Genomic DNA, 21114 nt, shown 5'->3' on the forward strand with positions numbered 1-21114 from the left:
TAACTGAGTTGTTGCAAGTCTACGCAGGAATTTTGTAGTTTTTGCTGATATGAAAGTCATGGATATACCACAAATCCACTTGCTAATAAACTAGTGGATCATATGCCCTTGGAACAAATGATTAGTGAGGTATCTTTTGACCTCTACAGCAGGATCACCAGTTGCACTGTGGGTAAAATGAGCTTCTCTAACCCGGCTGTCAAAAAAATTCCCACAAACTGTCTCTTGCTGTGGTTTCTGCTAGTGATGATGATGGCTTTTAAGCTTTCTGGGAGTTTGCGGTGTCAACAAGTTTGCTCTACACTCTGTCAGTCAAGCCTAGTAGCAGCAGGTAAGCTACCTGTCAAAACCGGGGTGAAAAAAACCTCACTGAGCTCTGGTGATGTGACGTGAGTTTGGAGCAGTTTTTTGAAACATCTGCACTTTGTGAACTCGACACAGCATCGAAATGTCAGTACTGAGTGTCTCCTCACTAGTTGACATCAGAAGCTGCTGCTGGAGTACTTGTGGGGAAAAACGTCTAATTTTGTTTTTAATTCATTGCATCACTCTAAATTTTAATACAATAGTAATAATGTTTAATTTGAGGTATGTTGCTTTTATTGCGATAAGGACAGAGGAAGAAGAGGCAGAAAATAGAGGAGGGCAGTATCTGAAGGCAGGAATCTGCTGCATGGGATATATGCAGCCTTAACTGCTGGTTAGCCGTGTTTGTTATATTTAAAATAGTAAAAATTAGTAAATGTAACACTATTCTGTTCTTTTAAAATAAATGATTTTCTGTTACAATCATAGGTGTGTGTTTTTTTAGTTCAGAGTGTGTTCATGTTTAAAAAAACAACTTTTTAATATGACATAACAGCCATGATAGTTGCCTCTGACTACTCCGCTCCACTCAGGCTTTTGCTGCTATTTAACCAATTAACTGACACCACCTTATTCATTGGAGACGTGCCTTCTTTCTCTCTGTGAGCACTGTGATCAATGAGAAACCAGTCAATACCAATCAGCAGGAAGCAGGAGCCGAACTGGTTTTAAAGGGTTCAAGTGTGGGATGCTAACCGACTGATGTAGATACAGAGGTTAGCCATGTAGGAGTTAAGCTGGTTACAGATAACAGCTCATTTAACCCACAGGGTCCCACCTGCTGCTCTCACCGGGGGCCGTGCTCCAGATGGCCTGTGATTGGTTTCACACAGGCCAAAGTAAGAAGCACTAACAGGCCCTGTTTATACTCCCAGTGGGAGTTTGTCTGATGCTCATGGCGGATTTGTGTGTAACCATGTGGGTGCATGAAAATTTATTTGCCACCTTATAAAAGTCAGAGAGAATTGAGTTTCTGAGTGTAGTGATTAACATGGAGACGCTACTTTTCTGGTCAAGATCTTTAGACTTTGACTGATATGAGTCATTTAATTTGGGAGGTACTAATCTATTTGAATTTTATCTTCTATCTTCTGTGTCTAAGTGCTTTATGTCTAAGATTCATACTCTGATGTACACAGCAACTCGGGGTTCAGTATTTTGCCCATGGAAACTTTGGTGTGTGGACTGGACTGGACACCCCTGATTCTTTTTGATTACATTAAATTGAAGCTGTCCACACCGCCCCCATTTTGTCAGTTTTTGCAGCACATTGTTTCTTTACACTCATGCTTTGTTCTTTTAGAGGTTTCTAGTGCAGGTGTTCAGCACATGCATGAACAAATATTAAGTCTCCATCGTCACTGAGCAGATCAGAAGCTTTTAGCAGTGGGGTTTCTCTCGCTGGTAACTGAGAGCATCATTGGCACCTCCGCTATGATTCACAGCACTGCTGCTTCCTTATCAAAGGACACTGAAGAATTGTAAAAGCCAAAAGAACAATTCATGTGTCACAATCAAGCACCAGCCTCCAGAGCTGAACAAAGTAGCAAATATGGAATTGGCAGAAACTGCAGTTCCTCCAGTTAAGTTGCTGAAAAGGATTTACCTTCCCAGTACATTCACCTGTGGCTGACACCAACAAAAAAAACCAAATACAGACTCGACCCATTCACGTCACAGAGTGCAGAGTTGGACACGCTAGGCTTTTCGGCTAGCCAAGTAAAAACAAAAAGTTAAATATAAACATAATGTGATGCTAGTACAAGGTATATTATTCAAGTGTCTCTCCCCCACAGTTAAGGCTAGAGTAGTAGATATTTAATCTTTATTATCCGCTCCACTCACAGTTGGAAACGGAGTCATGCATGCCACTTACACCACGAGTGAGTGGAGTCAGGTGGAGCCCCCTGTAGTTTAAAATTGGTCAGCTCTCAGAGAAGCCCTCCCCCTGTCTGTCTGTCTGTAAGGCCTCACTCTTTTGGAACATTTTCATAAAGCAGAATTATCTGAAAAAATATTACAATGATAAAACAAATAATAATAATAAAATAAAATAATAAACAAATAGCAACCCCCCCCCATAAAACCAGACGATGCCAATATGGTCACGAATCATCTTTTATACAGTCTGTGGTCATAGTCATTGGCTGGAGGTGACATTATCACACTGTTCTTTCTAGAAGGCAAAAATCACCCCAATGATCTTGAAATGCAGACTGAGAAAAACGTGCATGTCATTATTGCATGATTGTATGACATGCTGAGATTGATGTGAAGTTGTGTCATAAAACCTGAATACGAGGTTTTTTAATATTTTTCTTCATTGCACTTTCCAGACTGAACAGCGTTAATCTCATTCGATAGAAACAGATGGAAATGAATTTTCAAAACAATCTTACACCCTATATTTTATCAAAATGAAAGCTTTCATTATCTGGAGTTTCTCATTAAGGACAGAAATTGATCATTTACATGAACAGTTCCATTTTCACCCCAAATAATAGTTTTCATCACAACTGCCCCCCACCCCTTGTTTTTCTAACATTTAGCATTCCACACTGCACCTATTTTTAATCTATCAACCCGACAGCATTTTTAACCAGTGGCAAAACATTTTCCACTCTGTTTATATCCACACAGCAGCTGTTACTGCTCGCCATCCAATGGGCCAGTTCCTCTGAGAATTTTGCAGCGGTACTTAAATGCAGTCCTGTCCGAATGTGATACATAGCTGCATCACGTTTTAATAATTTCCAGCAGGTTAGAGGTTTTTTTTTAAAAAATAAATAAAAATAGAGTGAGATGGACATCTGACAGCATGGTTCTCCGCACGTCAGACTGAACCTATACAGCTGCTCTGCTTTCCCTCTGCACCTCTTGTTCATGCGAGCAGAAAGACAGTCTGGAGGAGTCGTGATGCCCATCTCAATGAGAGGAGGAGGAGTTGAGTGGGACACAAAAAAGGGAGGTGGTGCATAGAGCAGTGGAGGAGAGATGTTGCAGGTTGTAGCATAGAGAAATCTATAGGGACAGTTATAAAATAAATAAAGTGGAAGCAGAAGAGAGCAAGAAGCCTACTAGCAAGTCTTGGAGTCATGAGTCTCATCTTAATGAGACATGGTAGGGGGGGAAAATCCACCAAATCATATCTTAATACTTTACATCTAATGTTGCTAGTCAAGCACATTTCCTGACATGCAGTTTTTCACTACTGAAAGCAGATCTGCTGTGTTATATAATGCTATTGTACATTTCAGTATAGATTTTCCAAGCATCTAGTTGTAATGCAATCTTGCTGCCTTGTCAGCAAGAATCAGGAAAACAGGGTGGCACCTTCATCATGTTACTGGCTTGACTTTGTAGAATATCTACCTCAGCGAAAGTTAGTCACCTTCAAGCAGTGATTTGAGACAAAACCCAGTTGTTCAGCATGAGCTTTTAACAAGCTTTTTATTAAAAGTGACAGCCAGAAATTGTGTGCCAGTGGAAGGTCATCCTTTCAGTTTAGCGTTCAGTGCTGCTGTGGTCTTCTCAGTCAGGATCACTTCACCACTTGAGACTAGGCCCCTCTGGCTCTGGGAAACTGGCCTTGCTGCAGATACTGCTCTTCCTGCAAGGCAGGCATTTTTTCCTTTAAGTGCTGAAAAAGAAAATCTTACAGAAGTGCATAAGTGAATATGTAAAGCTAAAAATTCTAGATGCCATTTCAGCTCTTCCAGGGGGAAGCCTTTCTACCTTTGATTTAAGCTTGCAAATGCCAATTTCAGTGCGATCTGCCTTCTTGAAGTGTAAAAGCTCTGGAAAGTTTTGCTAAACTTGCATAAAGCTGCAGTTCTGTAAACTTAGGGCAGAATGCCAGGCAGTTTAAGTATTAGACTACAATCAAGATACTCACGCTGTCGATGACAGTACTGCTCACAAGAGTCCATGCTGGTTGGATAGCAAACAGCTGTGGTGCAGTGGATGAACACCTTTTTTTTTAAAAAAAAAAAAAGTACATTTGGTCAAGAAAACAGTTTCTGTGAAGGGAGCCCAATTTAAGTAAGCTCTGCTGTACCCTGTCTTGCTGTGGAAAGAAGTCATTTGGATCCACAAATGTAAACATCTTTATGACAAAACGTTTGTGGTGCGTCGGGTACTGAAGCCCAGAGGAGCTGTCCACATGAACCACTGTGGTCAGGAATTTGTCATCATGGTATGGACACCTGCAGCCAAGAAGAATCCACCTTAGCACAAAATACAAAAACTGTACAAAGTTGTATCAGATTGCTTTTATATACCCATTAAACAGAAGGTCCCACTGTGGCAGGCTGTCAGGATTTGGATTGGAAGTGGCCCAGCAGTGCTCCAAGTTCAGAATGATATTTGGGTCAGACCTTGCCAAGATGCGCACCTCAACATAGACGGGTTCCTGTAACACTTTGGTGATTGGGTAGTCTGACGGGGCATAGAAGGAGCTGTACGCTGCCACTTCTGCAAGTAGAGTAATAGTTTTAGTGCATACAAGTTCATTTCTGTACTGCTTCTTAGGGGTCGTGTCACTCACCCTCCACACATCCTTTTGTGCGGCACTGTCCACTTCCCAGCCTGAGCTCCACTCTGAGAGGTCCTGCAGCAGCAACCGGTACGGGAGGAGGAACAGGGTTCACCTCCAGGATGAGAGCCTCTGTGGCTGTGTCGGAGTACCGACACTGGAACAGTAGCCTGTCGGCAGAGCACAACTTTGCGGTATTTAAGCAGTCAAAGGCCTACTTAAGTGTTAAATCATAGAATGAATGGAAATCAACTACAGGCTAATTGCTTTGTAGTGTGGCACGATAACAGAGGCACTGGTTCTAGATATTAGTCCAATAGGATCGACAGGTTCTCTCTTTCAAGTCCAACATGTACCCACTGCACTGCTTAAGCTTTTTGGAAATTATACCTTAAACATACACTATCAGAAGTATGAACCTTTTAGGGATGGCCGTCATTTTATTTACAGCACATTTAAACAAAAGCTGCCAAAGGAGAAAAAGTTTACAATACATGAAGCTAAAGGGGGTTTTATATTGAGTTGACTCAAATAAAAATAAATATTCAGTGCTTTTGTGTTCTCATTGTGTTCAGAATTTGTCAATTAATGACTCAATTCCCGTTTGACAGACTCACTCAAAATGGCTGTCCCTGGTGATTGAGCCTTTTAGGCCAACTCCTACTTCATATGAAGACGACATGTGGTTTTCATAAACAACAAAACCATCCTCCTCCTGTGGGAAGAGGGGAAAAAATGTTCAAGTGATGAAGCCAGTCAGATTGTATTTTCATATCAAAGACTGTCTAGATAACCCTCCACCTACCGTAACTGTGGTGCCACATGCTGTCACAGGGAACTGAAAGATGGCAAAGGCAGAGGTGCTGTCGACAGAGGTACAGAAGACATCGTCAGTCTCCAGCAGGTCGATTGAGTCCAGCTCTATAGGTGGCAGGGTGGCATCTCTAGCCACAACCACCACAAACTGGCCATCCCTGGTACACTGCACAGTCACTGGGAGACAAGACAATAGATGGGTGAAGGTCTGCTCAGTTTCACATGTCCACCAACAGGAAAAGAAACCTCACCGAAGCATAAATACCTGTTTTCCCATAGTAGCACCGTAGCCCATCAAAGCAGCAGTTCATTTTTTCACATTGTTCAGGGGTCAAATCTGGAGTCCCACACCGGAGCTTCTGAGCCTCCTCTACCAGGCATTTATCAAGAGGAGCTGCAGCTGGAGGGACATTTGACTGTTGTTGAAACCACTGAAAAGAATAAGAAGTTTGAGGTTTCTGCAGAGGAATCTTCCAGGAATGCTGCGCAGTAACACAACAAACAACCACAACACTAAACAGCAGCTTGAAAAACTTCATTATGGTGTTAATAACTAACTACACACTGGCCAAATCTACAACAACCACATCTATGGCTGGGATGCAGTCTTTATACGTGATTGATTGTGTGTAGTTCGCTATGAACACCGCCTCTCATTGTTAGTAGTCAATTGTGTGCCAGCCCTGCAGAGTTAATCAGCTGGGAGCTGACAGGTGGAGCTTATTGTCTGCTCATCTGTCTGAAAAGAAGTCATTACACGAGTGCTGAGTCAAAGCTGAGTGATTTTTTTTTATTTATTTCTAAAGGAGAATTAAAGAGGAAAGCTGTGAATGGAGTTTCTATTTGCAGTCAGTGAATTTTCCACAGCTGGGTCTGTTTACTCAGAGCTTGAACCTTTGCATGTTTATGCTGAATGTATTATTGTGACCCAACACAGTATTAATTTTTAAAGTGGAAAACATGCTGTATCACACTGACATTTTCTATACTGCCTTCCTCTGTTACTACCAGTGTAAAAACTTTTTCCTTTCCATCTATTCAGATGTATGGGCGGTACACCCAGGAGCTGGGTGTGTTTGCCAAGGAGGAGGCGGCGCGCCTACGTGATGGAGGGGTGCGGGATGGCGGTGGCATGAGGAGGAACGCCAGCGTTCGTAGTCGTGCTGATCTTCTGGAATATGAGAAGGACCCCTGTGCAAAGTGCCAGTGTAAGTGACGATCACTCTTTTAACCCCTAACCCACATATTGATTCATAAACCACGTACAGACAAATTTGATTTTAGGTGGGCCAGACCAGTAAAACGGTTTCTACAAAATGTTCCAGTTTTTCTATTTTCACCTATTCAGTTTATCTAAATGATATTTATGTATCACTAGTTCACAACAGTCACCTCAAGTCACAAAGACACTGCAGTACAAGCTACTGTTGTACAGTACTGTGCAAAAGTCTTGAGGCAGTCCTCATTTCTTTGTATTTTGTTGGGAAAATGGGAAAAAGGTGCAGCAATTTATTAAAACGTGCAAACGTGCCTGGAAATACAGTATATCATGCAAAAACAGAGTTTGTATACTTCTAACAAGCTTGAAAGTCAATATTTGGTATGACCATATTTATTCTTCAACATAGCCTGAACTCTCTTAGGCAAGCTTTCTTATAATTTCTTCAAGTAGTCTTCAGGAATAGTTCTCCAGGCTTCTTGAAGGACATTCGGAGCTCTTCTTTGGATGTTGGCTGCCTTTTGTTCCCTTCTCTGTCACAATGATCCCGCACTGCTGCCTGAAGATACAATGGTGCTTTTTAAGTTGTCTGCTACGTGTAGATACAACACTTGTTCGTCCCTTGAGTTTGGTGCCTTTTTATCCTTGAATGATTCATAGGTCAGTGTTGAGTGGCTTAACAAAACAAAACAAAAAATTTCCTCTGAAAATGGTCAGCTACAAGAACTGGAGTGAACAAAACCGCCAGTGTCAATATAAGAAGTTTGAAAGACCTTCAGAAAGCCTGGATTTAAAAAATCATAGAAACACATCGGTATGGTGTAGTGTGGGTAATGTTTTTAAAACTGACAATGATTTAGACTTCAGAGTTTGGACAAACACGGTCAGCTCATGATCTGCTACAACAATACTTTGTGATTAAGAATAAAACCGTCCTTCTCTCCTGCTGGACTCTGCAGAACTCTTTGTAAGGCTGAATGTTTGATACTCCCTCTTCAGACTCAGGCTTGCAAGGAGAAACTGTGCAGGTAGTGCCTGAAGGTCAGACCAATGTAGTGATTAACTATAGTGAATCGTGTGTGTACGCACCCCTAAAACTGTGATTTCAGCTCTCCACTGAGTGTTAAAGTCGTGTGAAAGTGACGAGTTCTTGAAGTATAGCACAGCAGCTACAAAAGATGGAGAAAAAAGGTCCTACATATTTATGGTTTCCTGATAGTATTCCCGATGGTGTCGGACTTTTACGTCCGATAAAAGTTCCTCAGCTTAACAGTCCCAGCCTGGCAGTGATCAGGACAAAAACTCAGAACTGAGGCTGATAAACGTCTTAAAGAGTAACACCCCCACATAACCAACAAAAACATCATTTGCATTAAAAAACTAGACTTTCCTTACCGAATAGATCATTTACATGTCACAGTAAGATTTTCTAAAAGGCTCATTTTGAGTGTTTTTCTGCTCACACCATGCTACCTGCATGCGACTTGTATGCTTTATAAATGAAGCCCAAAGAGAAGAATTAAATGTGTCTGATCTGAGCAACGACCTCCAGACACCAAGGACTGTCTCAATGTCAAAGGCAGGGACAGCGTCCTCTGCTGGCAGCCAGTGGCCCAGATTGTGTTTGTCAGTGTGTGAGTGTATCCGATTGCTTCACTTTGTGTTTACGTTTGTTTATGTGAGCAAAACGCTGATCTGAGCTGTCAGGTTATTTTATGTCTAGTCTTCCCAGATGACTGCAGATAAAGGAGTGGCACCAGCAGAGAGCTCCACTTGAGACCGATGTACTCTACAGTAATGGAGTGTTATGTGTATTTCTGTGTGTATGCGTGCATCTTCCAAATGTGTTTTGAATGACTGTGATATTGTTTTTCAGAAAGTCACACTGTATTTGTCATTTTTCAAAGCTTACAGCTCTACAAATGAACTCATCCTATCTTAATCAATCCAGGCGAAACCTTACAGATAAATACGTATCTTAAAGCTGGAGTGTCTGTCGAGCGAGGAAATGTTTTAGTGTCTACTTCAAGTTGAGTCGACCTTCTTTCCAGAGCCTTGTACTACAAAGTGAGTTTAACACAGCCAGGGGATCTTTTTGTTATCTGAGTTCACTTACCCTAACACAGGCATTCAGGATAGGCAGCAACACAAGGGTAACGATCTCACTGAGCTAACCCAGGGTTTCCCTGCATATTCACGTGAAAGAGGTGGTGTTGGCAGCATCTGACCATTCACAAGAATGGCTGAAGAACTTAAACTATACTATGGGAAAAATATGACGAGGTTAAACACAGCAACACAGCTCCTGCAGACAAATCAGCAGTGTGAGTTTGCGTGAGAGGAAAAGCACTTTAGAGTAATATTGTATTAAGAGTGTCTGCTTTAAGTGCTTTGGTCAGTAAGGTTGGAAAAGAGCTGCTATATTAATAAAGTGTAGCCTATTTATAGCCAGGAAAGAAAGCCAATAAAAAAGCATAGTGTGTGAGTTAACAGACCTATCAATAACACGGTTCTGTCATTAAGATAAGGGAGAGTGGGAGACTCTGATAGATTATAACGAGTATTTGATTAAATTGATGTTTAAAAGATAGTTTTAGTTTTTGTTCTTTTAGCAGCAGCCTCAGTGGTGTTTAACAGCCTGACAGTAAAGAACAAATATAAAAACTGAACTCAAACTTAGGCTTTAGTTTACGTGCAAGTCGAAGATGAGGTCAGCCAGAACATGTTATATTATGATGTCGATATACCCAGTAAGAAGTGATCCACAACTCATAGTATTAGGAATCCTGGGTTAACCTGAAAGTTGCCTGGATAAAAGAAAACCATGCCTCGTAGTACAGACCTCTGTTGTGGCATTTTGGTTGGTAAAATGAGGAATCTGATTTATTCAATTTATTGATTTTTGTAATTTCTGATTTTATGGATCAGATAAAATACATTTTTCCAAAGCACTTTATATTATAGAGTAAAGATCCTATGATAATAATAATTCTTAAGGTTTGCTTTGCTGCATTTGCATTTATTGCTGACACCATCAGCACTTGCAGCTGTAGGAGAAGTTTAATAAAACTGTCTGTGCCCACTCTTTACAGTTTGTGTCAGAATAGTTTTTTTCTGCTTAGACTCCAAATTTGGTAAAGTGTGAACATGCAAACAAGGGCCACGTTTTTAAATTCACTTTGACTTGCACTCCTATTTGTCAAAGCAGATGTTTTGACACTTTGCGGATCTGGAGCATTCAGATGTGTGTCTAACACGATGTCACAGAGAGACGGCGTGGCTTTTGGAAGTATTGAGAAATGGTTCTCTTAAGTGTTCCTGTGAGTGGCTCGAAGATTGCGGCCATTAAAATCTGTTTTTCAGACCTTTTTCTCGTGTATAGAGATTCCTCCCAATTCTCTGAATCTTTTCATGATACTGGCACTGTGGTGCAGTGGTCTTAACTCACAACAAGAACTATCCTGTGTGGACTGCATGTTCTCCTTGTGTCTGCATAGGTTTACTACTGGTGCTCTGGCTTCCTCCCACCATCCAAAACATAGATGATGGGTTAATTGGTGATTCTAAACTGGCCATAGATGTGAGGTGGATAGAGGCCTGAATGAATGCATGGTTAAATGTGATCATAGTGTAAAAGAGCTGTAAATGTTAGCCAGTGTCAGTCCACTGTGTACAGAAGATGAAACTCCTTATCAGTATAGCAAACTGTTTAGAGTGGCCAGATCCTCCTTATCTTTACCCATGAAATAAGTAACAATAAGGACTTAATAAGGCAACATGATTGATTATTCCCAGTTTTTGTTGCTTAACCTAATTTCTTTCAAGATATTCCCCACAACACAAGCTTTAGCATCACATACCTTTTCAGTCTTTTGTCTTTATTTTACACTTTTTTTGGAAACAGGATTATAAATACTTAAAAGTTCCACTTGCAGTTTAACTGATTGTTTTTCAGAGGGGACACAGATTTATTGAACTCTATTAGTAACTGGGGGAAAAAAGTTATGTAAGACAAATAACAGAAAATAAAGTGTTAAAATAAATAATCACTCTCAGGGATGACTCTCGACAAGGCAATAGGAGGGAAAGGCAGTGTTTGTTTTTACTCGTGCTTGCGTAAGTGAGCCAGCGTGGCGGCTTTCCAGTATCCATCTCTGCCTCTTTGCCCTTGTGACTAGTGATCTGATTAAAGAGCAATAGATTGCACTATAGGTGAAAGCTGCACTATATCAGCACAGCGTTGCTTGCTGGCTGTAATGGAAGCCATTTAAAACAATCAGTCAGATCAGCAGCCAGCCAGAGTGATTTGTGTGTTCACTGTCTGCCGTGTGTGCTCATAGATCAAGAGGTGTTCGTATTTTTAGACTCATCTTTGGAGAGGCGCTCAGGCTGGCCAGGCACCGCTGCTTTCATTCTTAGGTAATGTGTGCTGAGAGAGCCTTCAGATTTGGTGGAAGTGGGAGTTTTAGTGCTTTCCTCTCATGCATCTGTGTGGGAACATCATATCTGTGGGTGATGGACTAGTGTGTGCCTCGGTTCGTATCAGTAGTTGGAGGTTTTTGAACAAGGCAACCTACACATGCAACTAAAGACTGTGCTGCTGAGCTACAAAACATGTACTCCCCTCACTGATTATTTTTGCCTCACAGAGTGAAATGTTGGTGCATTTTTGTAGCAGGTATTAATCAGACCTGGGACTGCAGGTTATTCCAAGGTTCAGCCTCAGTGAATAATATCACAGCTAGTGTTTCACTGTACATTCGAGGACTGTAAATCTTTGAAAAGGGCTGTAGGTGAATGATCTCCTGCATTTTCAACATTATTAATGATTAGGGTGATGCAATGCAGGACTCGCAGAGGTGGAGAAAGTGTCTGGCGTTGGGTGTGATTTTTAGTGCGGGATCAGGAGAAGACATCTGTGAACGCCACTGAGCCTGCGGATGTGAGTGTGAGCCAAGATGCACATGGAAGTATGTGGTGGTGCAGGTGCCAGACTGTGTGTGTGTGTGTGTGTGTGTGTGTGTGTGTGTGTGTGTGTGTGTGTGTACTTGTATAGCTGCCTTTATGAGGACCCTACAAATTCTAAGACCATCAGTATGGGGACATTTTCGCTGGTTTCAAGTCAAATAAGGGACACTTCATACTCCAGTTTAGACGTATGCATTGTTCCCTTTTGGCTGTAGTGCTGTTTATCCATCTAGATTGCTGTTATGTGAGTTGCCCAGCTTTGCTTCAGTATAATGGAGCTAAACAGGACCTGCCAAAAGAACCCTAAAAAGAGGGTAACTCAGCAAAGCAATATAGATTAAATAAAACTACGGGTGCCCTTTTATGATTAGGGTTCATATTAAAAATATGTTTAGATTACGCACTTTGTTGTGATAGATAAGGGCAGGTTAAGAGGCTAGGGAATGCATTACGTCAGTGAATGTCCTCTTAAAGATTACGTGTGTGTGCGTGTGTGTGTGTGTGTGTGTGTGTGTGTGTGTGTGAGAAAGAGATTAAAGGGAATACATACAGAGAATCTCTGAGAATACCCCCTCTTTCTTTTTTAAAAGAGTTTCAACTGAACTGTCAAGTAAAATGACACAATCTAGAAAACCATGTCATCTCATATGTTCACTTAGATTTATCTGCTAAATATTTTTCAGAGGCATGTTTTCTTTTTGACTCTGTGTGAGATTGTGTCATGTGTCAGATTGCATGCTATGCTATGCTATGCTTATCCTATGTTCATGTGTAGGTTCTATGCTGGCTGTTTGCCATCCAGCAGGTGGCCTGGCAGCTGGACAGCCTGCCCCATCACGCACACAGTTGTGCCTCATTTCCCTCAGGAGACGCTGCATCCCATTGTGACCTGCTTCCCGGCCTAGAAAGACTGCTGCAAAGTCCTTTCATTTACCATTTTCCTTGTTTTGGTTTTTGAATAGCAGCATGCCATTCAAACAAGATTTAACACGAACAGTTCTTTTTTTGAGCCATATCAAAACATTATACAAGCAGCATAACCACAAGATATCTTGATGTGAAATAGTAAATATTATCACATTACACGGTGGGGGCAGAGTAATGTGACTCATTGTGAACTCAGTGAACTCATTGTCATGTTCAAGAAACCAGTTCATTCATTTGGTACTATGAGGTACCGAGTGTGCCAAGAAAACATCCCCCACACCATTAGCTCACTACCATCAGCCTGAATCATTGATACAAGGCAGGATGAGTCTTTCATGTTGTTTACCCCAAATTCTACAATCAGAACTCAAGACTTAGACCAGGCGGTGTTTTTTTTAATCTTCTGTTGTCCAACTTTGGTAACTCTGTTTCAATTATAGCCTCAGTTTCCCATTCTTAGCTGACAAGAGTGGCACCTGGTGTGTTCTTTTGCTGTGTAGCCCATCTGCTTCAAGGTTTGACATGTTTTGCATTCAAAGATGCTCTTCTGAATATCTTGGAGTGGTTCTTGGAGTTGCTGTTGTCTTCCTACCAGCTCTTTGGCATCAATAAGGTATTTTCACCCAGAGAACTGCTGCTCACTGGTTATTTTTTCTTTTTCAGCCCATTCTCTATAAACCCGAGAGATGGTTGTGTAGGAAAATCCCAGCAGATCAACAGTTTCTGAAAGACTCAACATCCAATAACTATGCCACGTTAATTTCAGTGCTCAGTTTGACCTTCAGCAGGTTGTTTTTAACCATGTCTGTAAATGCATTGAGTTGCTGCCATGTGATTGGTTTCATTTAAAAATGATAAATCATTTCACAAGACAGCTCAGTACTTAAGCTTTGAGCAAATGTCACAAACTGCATCGTAATGAACATTTATTTCCAATTAGTCACATAACGAGTGACGAATATCAAACTTTTTCCTCTACAACCGTTTCCATTTCCTCTACAAACAAGCTGAACAATTAACAAAAAAGTGTTTTTGGTTTCTCACTTGGCTGTAACGCTGTCATGAAGTGTGGATCTGGCAAATGTGTTAGTAGCACATTTTTAGCTTCTCTGGGGACAGGCACATCTATGAATGCTCTGGATATTTGTGAATTCCAGGCTTTGGCAGTGTCCGCAGACAAGCGAGGAGAAATTAGTCCAGCGCTGCTTCTTTTAGCTGACCTAACCCAGAGTTATAGATTATAATGTAATAGTAGAATTTATAACCATGACCTAGCTTTTTTTTTGTCTTGATATTCTCATATTCTAACTGGATGAAGATAATGTGATTCTCTCATGTGCAAACGTGATAACATCTCTCTGCTCACTGCATCTTTTTACTCTTGTTTTCTTCATTAAAATACACGTAAAATCACTTAAATTTTGTCCAGTGCTGACCTAAAAATGTATTCAGTTTTTTTTTTTTTTTTTATTTAAGACTAGTGCAACCCCATGATGTCTCATGCTCCCTCAACCACTCTTTTACGATTTGAACCCAGTGAATCCTGGCAGTGTCATCTATAAATATGCCTGTGCCACCAGTAAAAGAAAACTCCACTGGTAGAAACACCTTTTTTGGCAAATAATGTTTCTGAACCTAAACTTGACCACCTGAAGCAACTCCAAATCAAAATACCACCACAGGCTTGTAAAGCAAGCGCTAGTCACAAGGGGTGCATTGCTTCATCCAGCTCTCTTCTTACTCTGATTTAACCTTCACAGTGAAACAGGTCAAATCTGGAATCATCAAACCACATGAGCCTTTTCCATTGCTCCAGGGTCCAATCTTTATGTGGCAAACTGAAGCCTGTTTTCCAGATTAGTCTCACTGATGAGTGTTTTTCTTAAGTCTACACAGATGTTTATTGCCAATCCCTTCAGATCTCTTTGCAGTGTATGTGTCGAAATATAGTCGTGAGTTCCATATTTCTTCTTAAAAGATGATAGTTCACCACTGTCTTTGAACTGTTATTATAATAGTTTCAGCAGTCTCCTTAGTTGTTTTCATCGTTTAATGCTGGCCAATAATTTAGTTACTCACTGTCCCGTTTAGAGTTAAATAACTTGTTGCCAGCTGAAACACATTAATTAATGCAACTAATGGGTGACTGAGTTTGTCGGACCAAAAGAAGTTACGTTCCTTGAATGCAACTAGTTGTTGTTTATTTATATAACTGAGTTATTATTTTTTCCATATGTAGTAGAGTTGAGTGATCATGTGACTTTAACAAAATATGACAATTAGTAATTTTTGTGAGCTTTTTTTTTTTTTTGTTTGTTTAACTAGCTCACAAAGAAATTTAGGTTACATTTACCAAAGAGAAGTCACACTTCCTCTTTAAAAGCTGGGCTATGGCAGGCAAGCATAGTCCTAACAAGCTGTTTAGTCTTTGTAACAGTGAAGCCGACAGTTTTCACTCTAAAAATGTCCATCCATCCGGTTTTTACCGCTTCTCTGGTTTTGCGACCCGAACCTGGTTAGGCATATCTATATAGATATGCTAATATGCCTGTATATGTAGTAGCCATATGTCTATGCCTATTACGTTTAAATGAATGGGTGTATTAATCTTTTATTCATACCTTTTTTAACTCAACCATTCAACATCATATTACAGTTTTGAATCTTTTTCAAAAGTTTTATTATTTAGACTTCCTTTTTTCAGCTTATTTATAATTCAGTTTGATTATTTATAATTCAGTTTGATTATTTATAATTCAGTTTCCTTCTCCTCTCCTCTTTTCTCCTTGACACTGGTGTTTCTTTGAGTCGCATACAAACAAGTATATCTCTGCAGTCTCATCACACCTGGAATTTCTTTGCTTTTGATTCCCTCTCTCTGTTTCTCTGTGCCCTCAGTGTGTGCATCTCGCTGCCAGAAGTTCTTGATCTCACGAGTGGGGGAGGACTGGATCTTCCTCATTCTGCTGGGGCTACTCATGGCTCTGGTCAGCTGGGTGATGGACTATGCCATCGCCTTCTGTCAAGAAGGTAGGAAAGAGATGCATACCAAAAACGAGAGAGAGATGCTTGAAAGACTGGACAGACAGCAAATGTGATGCTGTTCTCACAGGGGCGGCATTAAACCTCGAAGAGTTAGGCTTCATATGAACGGCTAAGAGGTGCATTGTGAAGACAATTTAATTGTGATGAAATATTGGTTCATAATATTTAGAAATCACTGTTTCTATTCACATTTCAAACAAACTGGGATTTTACAAACATCTGTGATGTGAATAGAAACTATACAGTATTTGATTTAAAAAAAATCCCCAAATCTCACAATAAATTATAATAAACCAGATTATTTTCCTGACATTTCTTTTCTAAAAGTGTTCAAACAAAACCAAAACTAAAAAAAATAAAAAGGTTGACACATCATTAACTTTAACAAAACACTACTCAGCCATGACTGAGCAAACACGCCATCTTTTCCACCCATGCTGATGTTTTCCAGCGCATCCTCTCTGAGCATCAGAACATTTTTGAAAATATCTTTTTTTCAGGTACGAGTGAAGAAAAATAGATGGCGAAATACACAGCTGGCTTAGTTTAGTAGCTTTCATTTTTTTCCCTCTGTTTTTGAAACTGTAAATTTGCTCGTAGGATGAAAGAGGAGTTGCTGAGGGTGAGGAAATCAAAGGCAGAGATTTGGGGTTAGAGCACAGAGAAGCAGTCGAAGAGAAGAAGAAGAAGAGAAAAGGAGTCACAGAAAATTAATTGGGAATAGTTTTTGACTAGTTTAGTTTTGTACTGCATGATACTGAAATGAAGTTCCTTATATATGTGTGTGTGCAGCACAGAAGTGGATGTACGGTGGCCTGGACAGTAACTTGCTTCTGCAGTACATTGCGTGGATCAGCTACCCTGTAGTCCTCATTACTTTCTCTGCAGGATTCACACAGATACTTGCGCCTCAGGCTGTGGGTAAGATATGCACACAGAATGTGGACATAAACATATGTATTTATATTCATATTCTAATTCATGGTCTTATTTCTGTGTAATTGGCTCTGTAGTGCTCCATAAGGGCTCCAAGGACATGTGCTGTATGTCTTAGTGATTGCATCTGCAGGAAATCCATTAAATATAGCTCTGATGAGATGTGCATACTAAAACTATATGAATATCAATCAGCTTTTCCCCTTACTGTCTCCTCTTGCTCTTCATTTATTCCCCCACCCCCCTCTGTGTAATTGCTTTCTTTCAACTCATCTTTTCTCTGCACTGCATCATCCCACCTGGCATCTTTTCATTTCTCAGGTTCAGGTATTCCAGAGATGAAGACCATACTCAGGGGGGTGGTCCTGAAGGAGTATCTGACTTTTAAGACCTTTGTTGCCAAAGTGATTGGTCTGACCTGCGCGCTGGGTAGTGGAATGCCTCTGGGGAAGGAGGTAGAGAGTTTATTTTTCCCCTAGCCTTCACCCATTAGTCTTCTTGGCTTCACAAATTACAACCAATGAATTAAAGGCTTTTTTGTAGGTCTGGAAGATTTAATAATGTTCTCTCTTCTAGTCTCATTAAAGTCAGAGCTGTCAAAATAAAAGTGTGATTTACTGCTAATAGCAGTTACATTTCCCATCCAGGGTGTAATAAAGCAGTTTGAATCTGCATCTGAGCGTGGTTTAATCGTGCAAAGGTTTTTGAATAATGCTCTTGATCTTGGATGCAGCATGCTCTGCTTAGTCTTTAAGTGTGCTTTTACTCGTGTCCTGTCTTCTAACGTCTGCCTTTCTCTATCCTCCCTCACAGGGACCCTTCGTTCATGTTGCCAGTCTGTGCGCCGCTCTCCTGAGCAAATTTATGGCTGCTGTTTTTGGTGGGATTTACAAGGTGAGGATGGAGAACAACTGATATGCAGATGTCCCAGCAGACTGCAGCACAGCACTGTGTTTGAGGGCTTTCCGCTTACTTCTATAAAAAGTGTCATATTATCATCTGTGATGAAATCTAATTTATGAGTTCTCGTATGTCTGCAGCTCAAGTCCACAAATGTTTTCAGTCAGATTGAGCCTCTGATTTTAATTAAACAGAAAAGCTGTTTTTGGCTCTTTACAATAATTTTTAAAAAAGCTGGAAAAATTGGTGTGAAAAATTTGAAATGTATTTCTGTCTTCTATTCATCAATCATCATCACTAGTTGTTAATTTGACCCCTTTTGTGCTCACATTCAGCTGCAGAGTCACACATGCTGATATTTGTAGTGAGATCTGTTTAGATCCTAACTTTAGCCTCAATATTGGGGAGTGTTTGTTTCCCCAAATTTATGAGTGGGGAAAAGTGAAAGAGCCACTTCCTTACATTAATATCAGAAGCACTACAACAACAGATTCATTGTAAAGATAACTGTCACTGGTCTAAACTGTATGAAGGGTCACTACAGGTCATTGCTGCCAAAGACCAGTCAGTGACCCCCCCCCCCTGGCAACCTCCAGTCGCTAGGGAAAAATGCGTATTTCCTGGTTGGTCGTGATGTGGTTGCAGGCATTGGCTAGGGTACTGTCTGTAGCAAAGAGAGTGCTACACCAAAACCCCCCTTGTGATTGCTTTTGCCACTAGTTGAGTAAAAGTTGCACCTTTTGAAATGTGTTGGATTTATTAATCCTTTATTTATCCAGGTGAAAAATCTCATTGAGATTAAAAATCTAATTTCCAAGAGAGACCTGGATGAAGTGATGAAGCATAATTTGAAGGCAGGGAGTCTAAAGGGTGCTAGTTTAACTAAGTTAAACTTTTTAGTGCATAACGAGAGCTCGATAACTTCTCACAAGAAGTGGTGGCCCTCCCTCACCTTATCACGCTGCCACTTCAAGACCAGCAGGGGTTTCAGAGGGGCGTAATGAGTTACAAATGAACTCGTTAAATTACACATTAGAAAGTGAAGTAAGGATTAATTCATATTTAGTTTTATTTATATAGTTTTAACTCATAACAACAGTCATATTAAGCCACTTTCAATTGTAAGGTAAAGACTATAAGATATAAGATTGGTTGGGAATGGTGGGAAGGAAGAACTCCCCGATAAGAGGAAGAGACCTGCAGCAGAATCAGGTTGAGGAAAGGGCAGCAGATGATATTACAAACTATGAAAAAAAGAAAACACAAGTTAATGATCTTTAGTAGTGGGTTAACATGAACGAGAAGTAAAAAAAAAAAAAAAAAAAGTGGTGGGGGGGTTCTTAGTAGTACCTGTGCGATGCTAGCTAAATCACTGTGACTTTTATTTTCTTCAGTAATTAACTAACACAATAAAACAGACCAGTCAGATTTTCATGTATGTTGGAACTTGTTTTTGGAAACCTGGACTGTAAACATGCCTGTCATTGAAGGCCAACTTCTATTGTTTAAATGTGTTATAGGCTATAAATCAAATGGTAATGACAGTGAATATAAAAGGTTCAGACATTTTCATAGTGCATGTTTGAGGTGTATTTTTTCATTTCTAAAAAAAAATCATTTATATAACACAAGTCAGTGGGTTACATAGTTACAAGATGCAACAAAGTATTGCACTGATCCAATACCAAGTCCCCGAGAATGAGCCTGAAGCTAAACTGAGCTAAACTACTTTATCATTTCCGTGTGTAAACTCAAACCAGCAGACGAAGAGCTTACATGTGAGTGTGTACCACGCTTTGCTGAGAGTGCCACTGATATGTGCACATACACGTTAACTCACACAAGTGGGAGGCAAATAAAAGCAAACGTGGAATAAATCATGTAAATCCTTAAGCCTGTAATTTCATGATTTATCACCTTCCTCCTTATTTGAGTATAATCACTGTGAAGGGCGAATAACACACGCACATGCAGTTTTTATTTGAAAAATCTTTGACATTTCTTCGACTTTCTGCCGTTCCCCAGGACGGACTCTCACCTCCACTCATGTGAGACTTCACCCTGAGCTTCTGTCTATTTCTCCACTGGATACTGTGATGTGCCTCTCCTCCTTGCATCAACAGCCACATCAGCGTGGAGGAAGATAGACTGCAGTGATGTGAAGGAAGAAAAACACGTGTCAGCACAGTTAGAACGACTCAAATAGTGCAGGGACCACTAAACCTAATCAGTCTGGGAAAATGTTAATTCAGTTCACAGTAAAATCAGGATTGTTTGCTGAAGCTCATTTGCTGCTTGTTTGGGTCTGCTTGCTTTGAATAATAACTTGGATGTCTTCCAGGAGGAAGATAAAAAAAACATACATTTAAAAAAAGGTAACCACTACACTCACACATGTCTGTCCTCTTTTCACTTTTACTGCTAAAGGAAGAGCCCTTTGAAGGAAGCAAGGTACGAATGCATGACTCGGATAGTTTCTTTATTTCCAATCCCATCAACATTAATTCAAGCTGTCCATTTGAGAGCTGAGACAGATTGATGTCTTTCCATTTGTCTGCGCTGTGTTAGATTCTGTTCAGTGAACCGTCGCAGAGAGGCATCGATCTGTGTTGCTTTTGCTTCGACACAAACATCTCATTTCATGATTTCAACCCTCAATCATGGTTTTTCAGTTATAGCCTCCCATCAAACTCCAATCATATATAAGTAATCTCGTCGAATGTGTGCAAACAGCAGCTTTGCAGTCAAACTGCTGCGTTTGTAAAATAAAACTGGTTTTGGATGTACGTTTGTGGCATTTGCAAATAAACGTGCACCTCTTGGGATTTGAATGTGTGTGTATTTGCTTGAATGCACTGCTCTGCGTGTATTGGTATGTGCGTGTATCTGACCCTTGTTGGACAGAATGAGTTGAGGAACACGGAGATGCTGTCGGCTGCCTGTGCGGTGGGTGTGGGCTGCTGCTTTGCTGCCCCTATTGGAGGTAAGTCAACACGACTGTAGCCTCTGATTGAACTGGATTTAATTATGTGAGACATTTACAGGAGCTAATTAGATGAAGAGAATGTTTACCCCACTAGCAGCCGAAGATGCCAGTCTTAGTCAGTATATTTGTCTAAATCCAAGGTTCTCAAAGTCTGGCTCTCAGTCTAATGGCTGTCCATAGGAAGGAATATTGCGCATTTCATTCATTAACAGCTTATGTCATCCTATGATACAGCAGCACATAACAAGCCCAACTCTTCTCTCCAGCTTTAGCACTTTTCTTTTAATGCTTGATGTCAAAATGCATGTTTTTTAGGCTACAGGTGAACATGCCATGAGGATAAAATATTTATTAATACAGTTGTGGTCAGACATTTACACATACTCATCATGGCTATGACAGTCATGCTAATTTTGG

General features: G+C 40.5%; 2 protein-coding genes across 6 annotated transcripts in view; one reads left to right on the forward strand and one right to left on the reverse strand.

The window, feature by feature from the left end:
- The window catches only part of clcn2a (chloride channel, voltage-sensitive 2a), a 61108-nt gene that overhangs the window by 16672 nt on the left and 23322 nt on the right, over window positions 1–21114 (forward strand). For all 5 annotated transcript variants that reach the window (XM_040021731.1, XM_040021727.1, XM_040021732.1 and 2 more), the window contains exons 2-8: window positions 6759–6924; window positions 15729–15860; window positions 16668–16796; window positions 17133–17266; window positions 17625–17705; window positions 20139–20162; window positions 20616–20694. In XM_040021731.1, coding sequence (XP_039877665.1) covers window positions 6759–6924; window positions 15729–15860; window positions 16668–16796; window positions 17133–17266; window positions 17625–17705; window positions 20139–20162; window positions 20616–20694 — 745 coding nt within the window. The remainder of the gene's footprint in view (window positions 1–6758; window positions 6925–15728; window positions 15861–16667; window positions 16797–17132; window positions 17267–17624; window positions 17706–20138; window positions 20163–20615; window positions 20695–21114) is intronic.
- On the reverse strand, window positions 3788–6299 carry LOC120727461 (zona pellucida sperm-binding protein 4-like). Its single transcript, XM_040021734.1, has 8 exons — window positions 5982–6299; window positions 5706–5893; window positions 5518–5615; window positions 4913–5070; window positions 4647–4839; window positions 4424–4571; window positions 4262–4337; window positions 3788–3976 (listed from the first exon to the last, which is right to left on the reverse strand). Exons 1-8 carry the CDS (start codon window positions 6253–6255, stop codon window positions 3858–3860), a joined length of 1254 nt encoding a protein of 417 aa, XP_039877668.1. The 5' UTR covers window positions 6256–6299; the 3' UTR covers window positions 3788–3857.

This window comes from Simochromis diagramma, unplaced genomic scaffold (assembly GCF_900408965.1).
Source record: "Simochromis diagramma unplaced genomic scaffold, fSimDia1.1 OVJJ01000205.1, whole genome shotgun sequence".
Lineage (NCBI taxonomy): Eukaryota > Metazoa > Chordata > Actinopteri > Cichliformes > Cichlidae > Simochromis > Simochromis diagramma.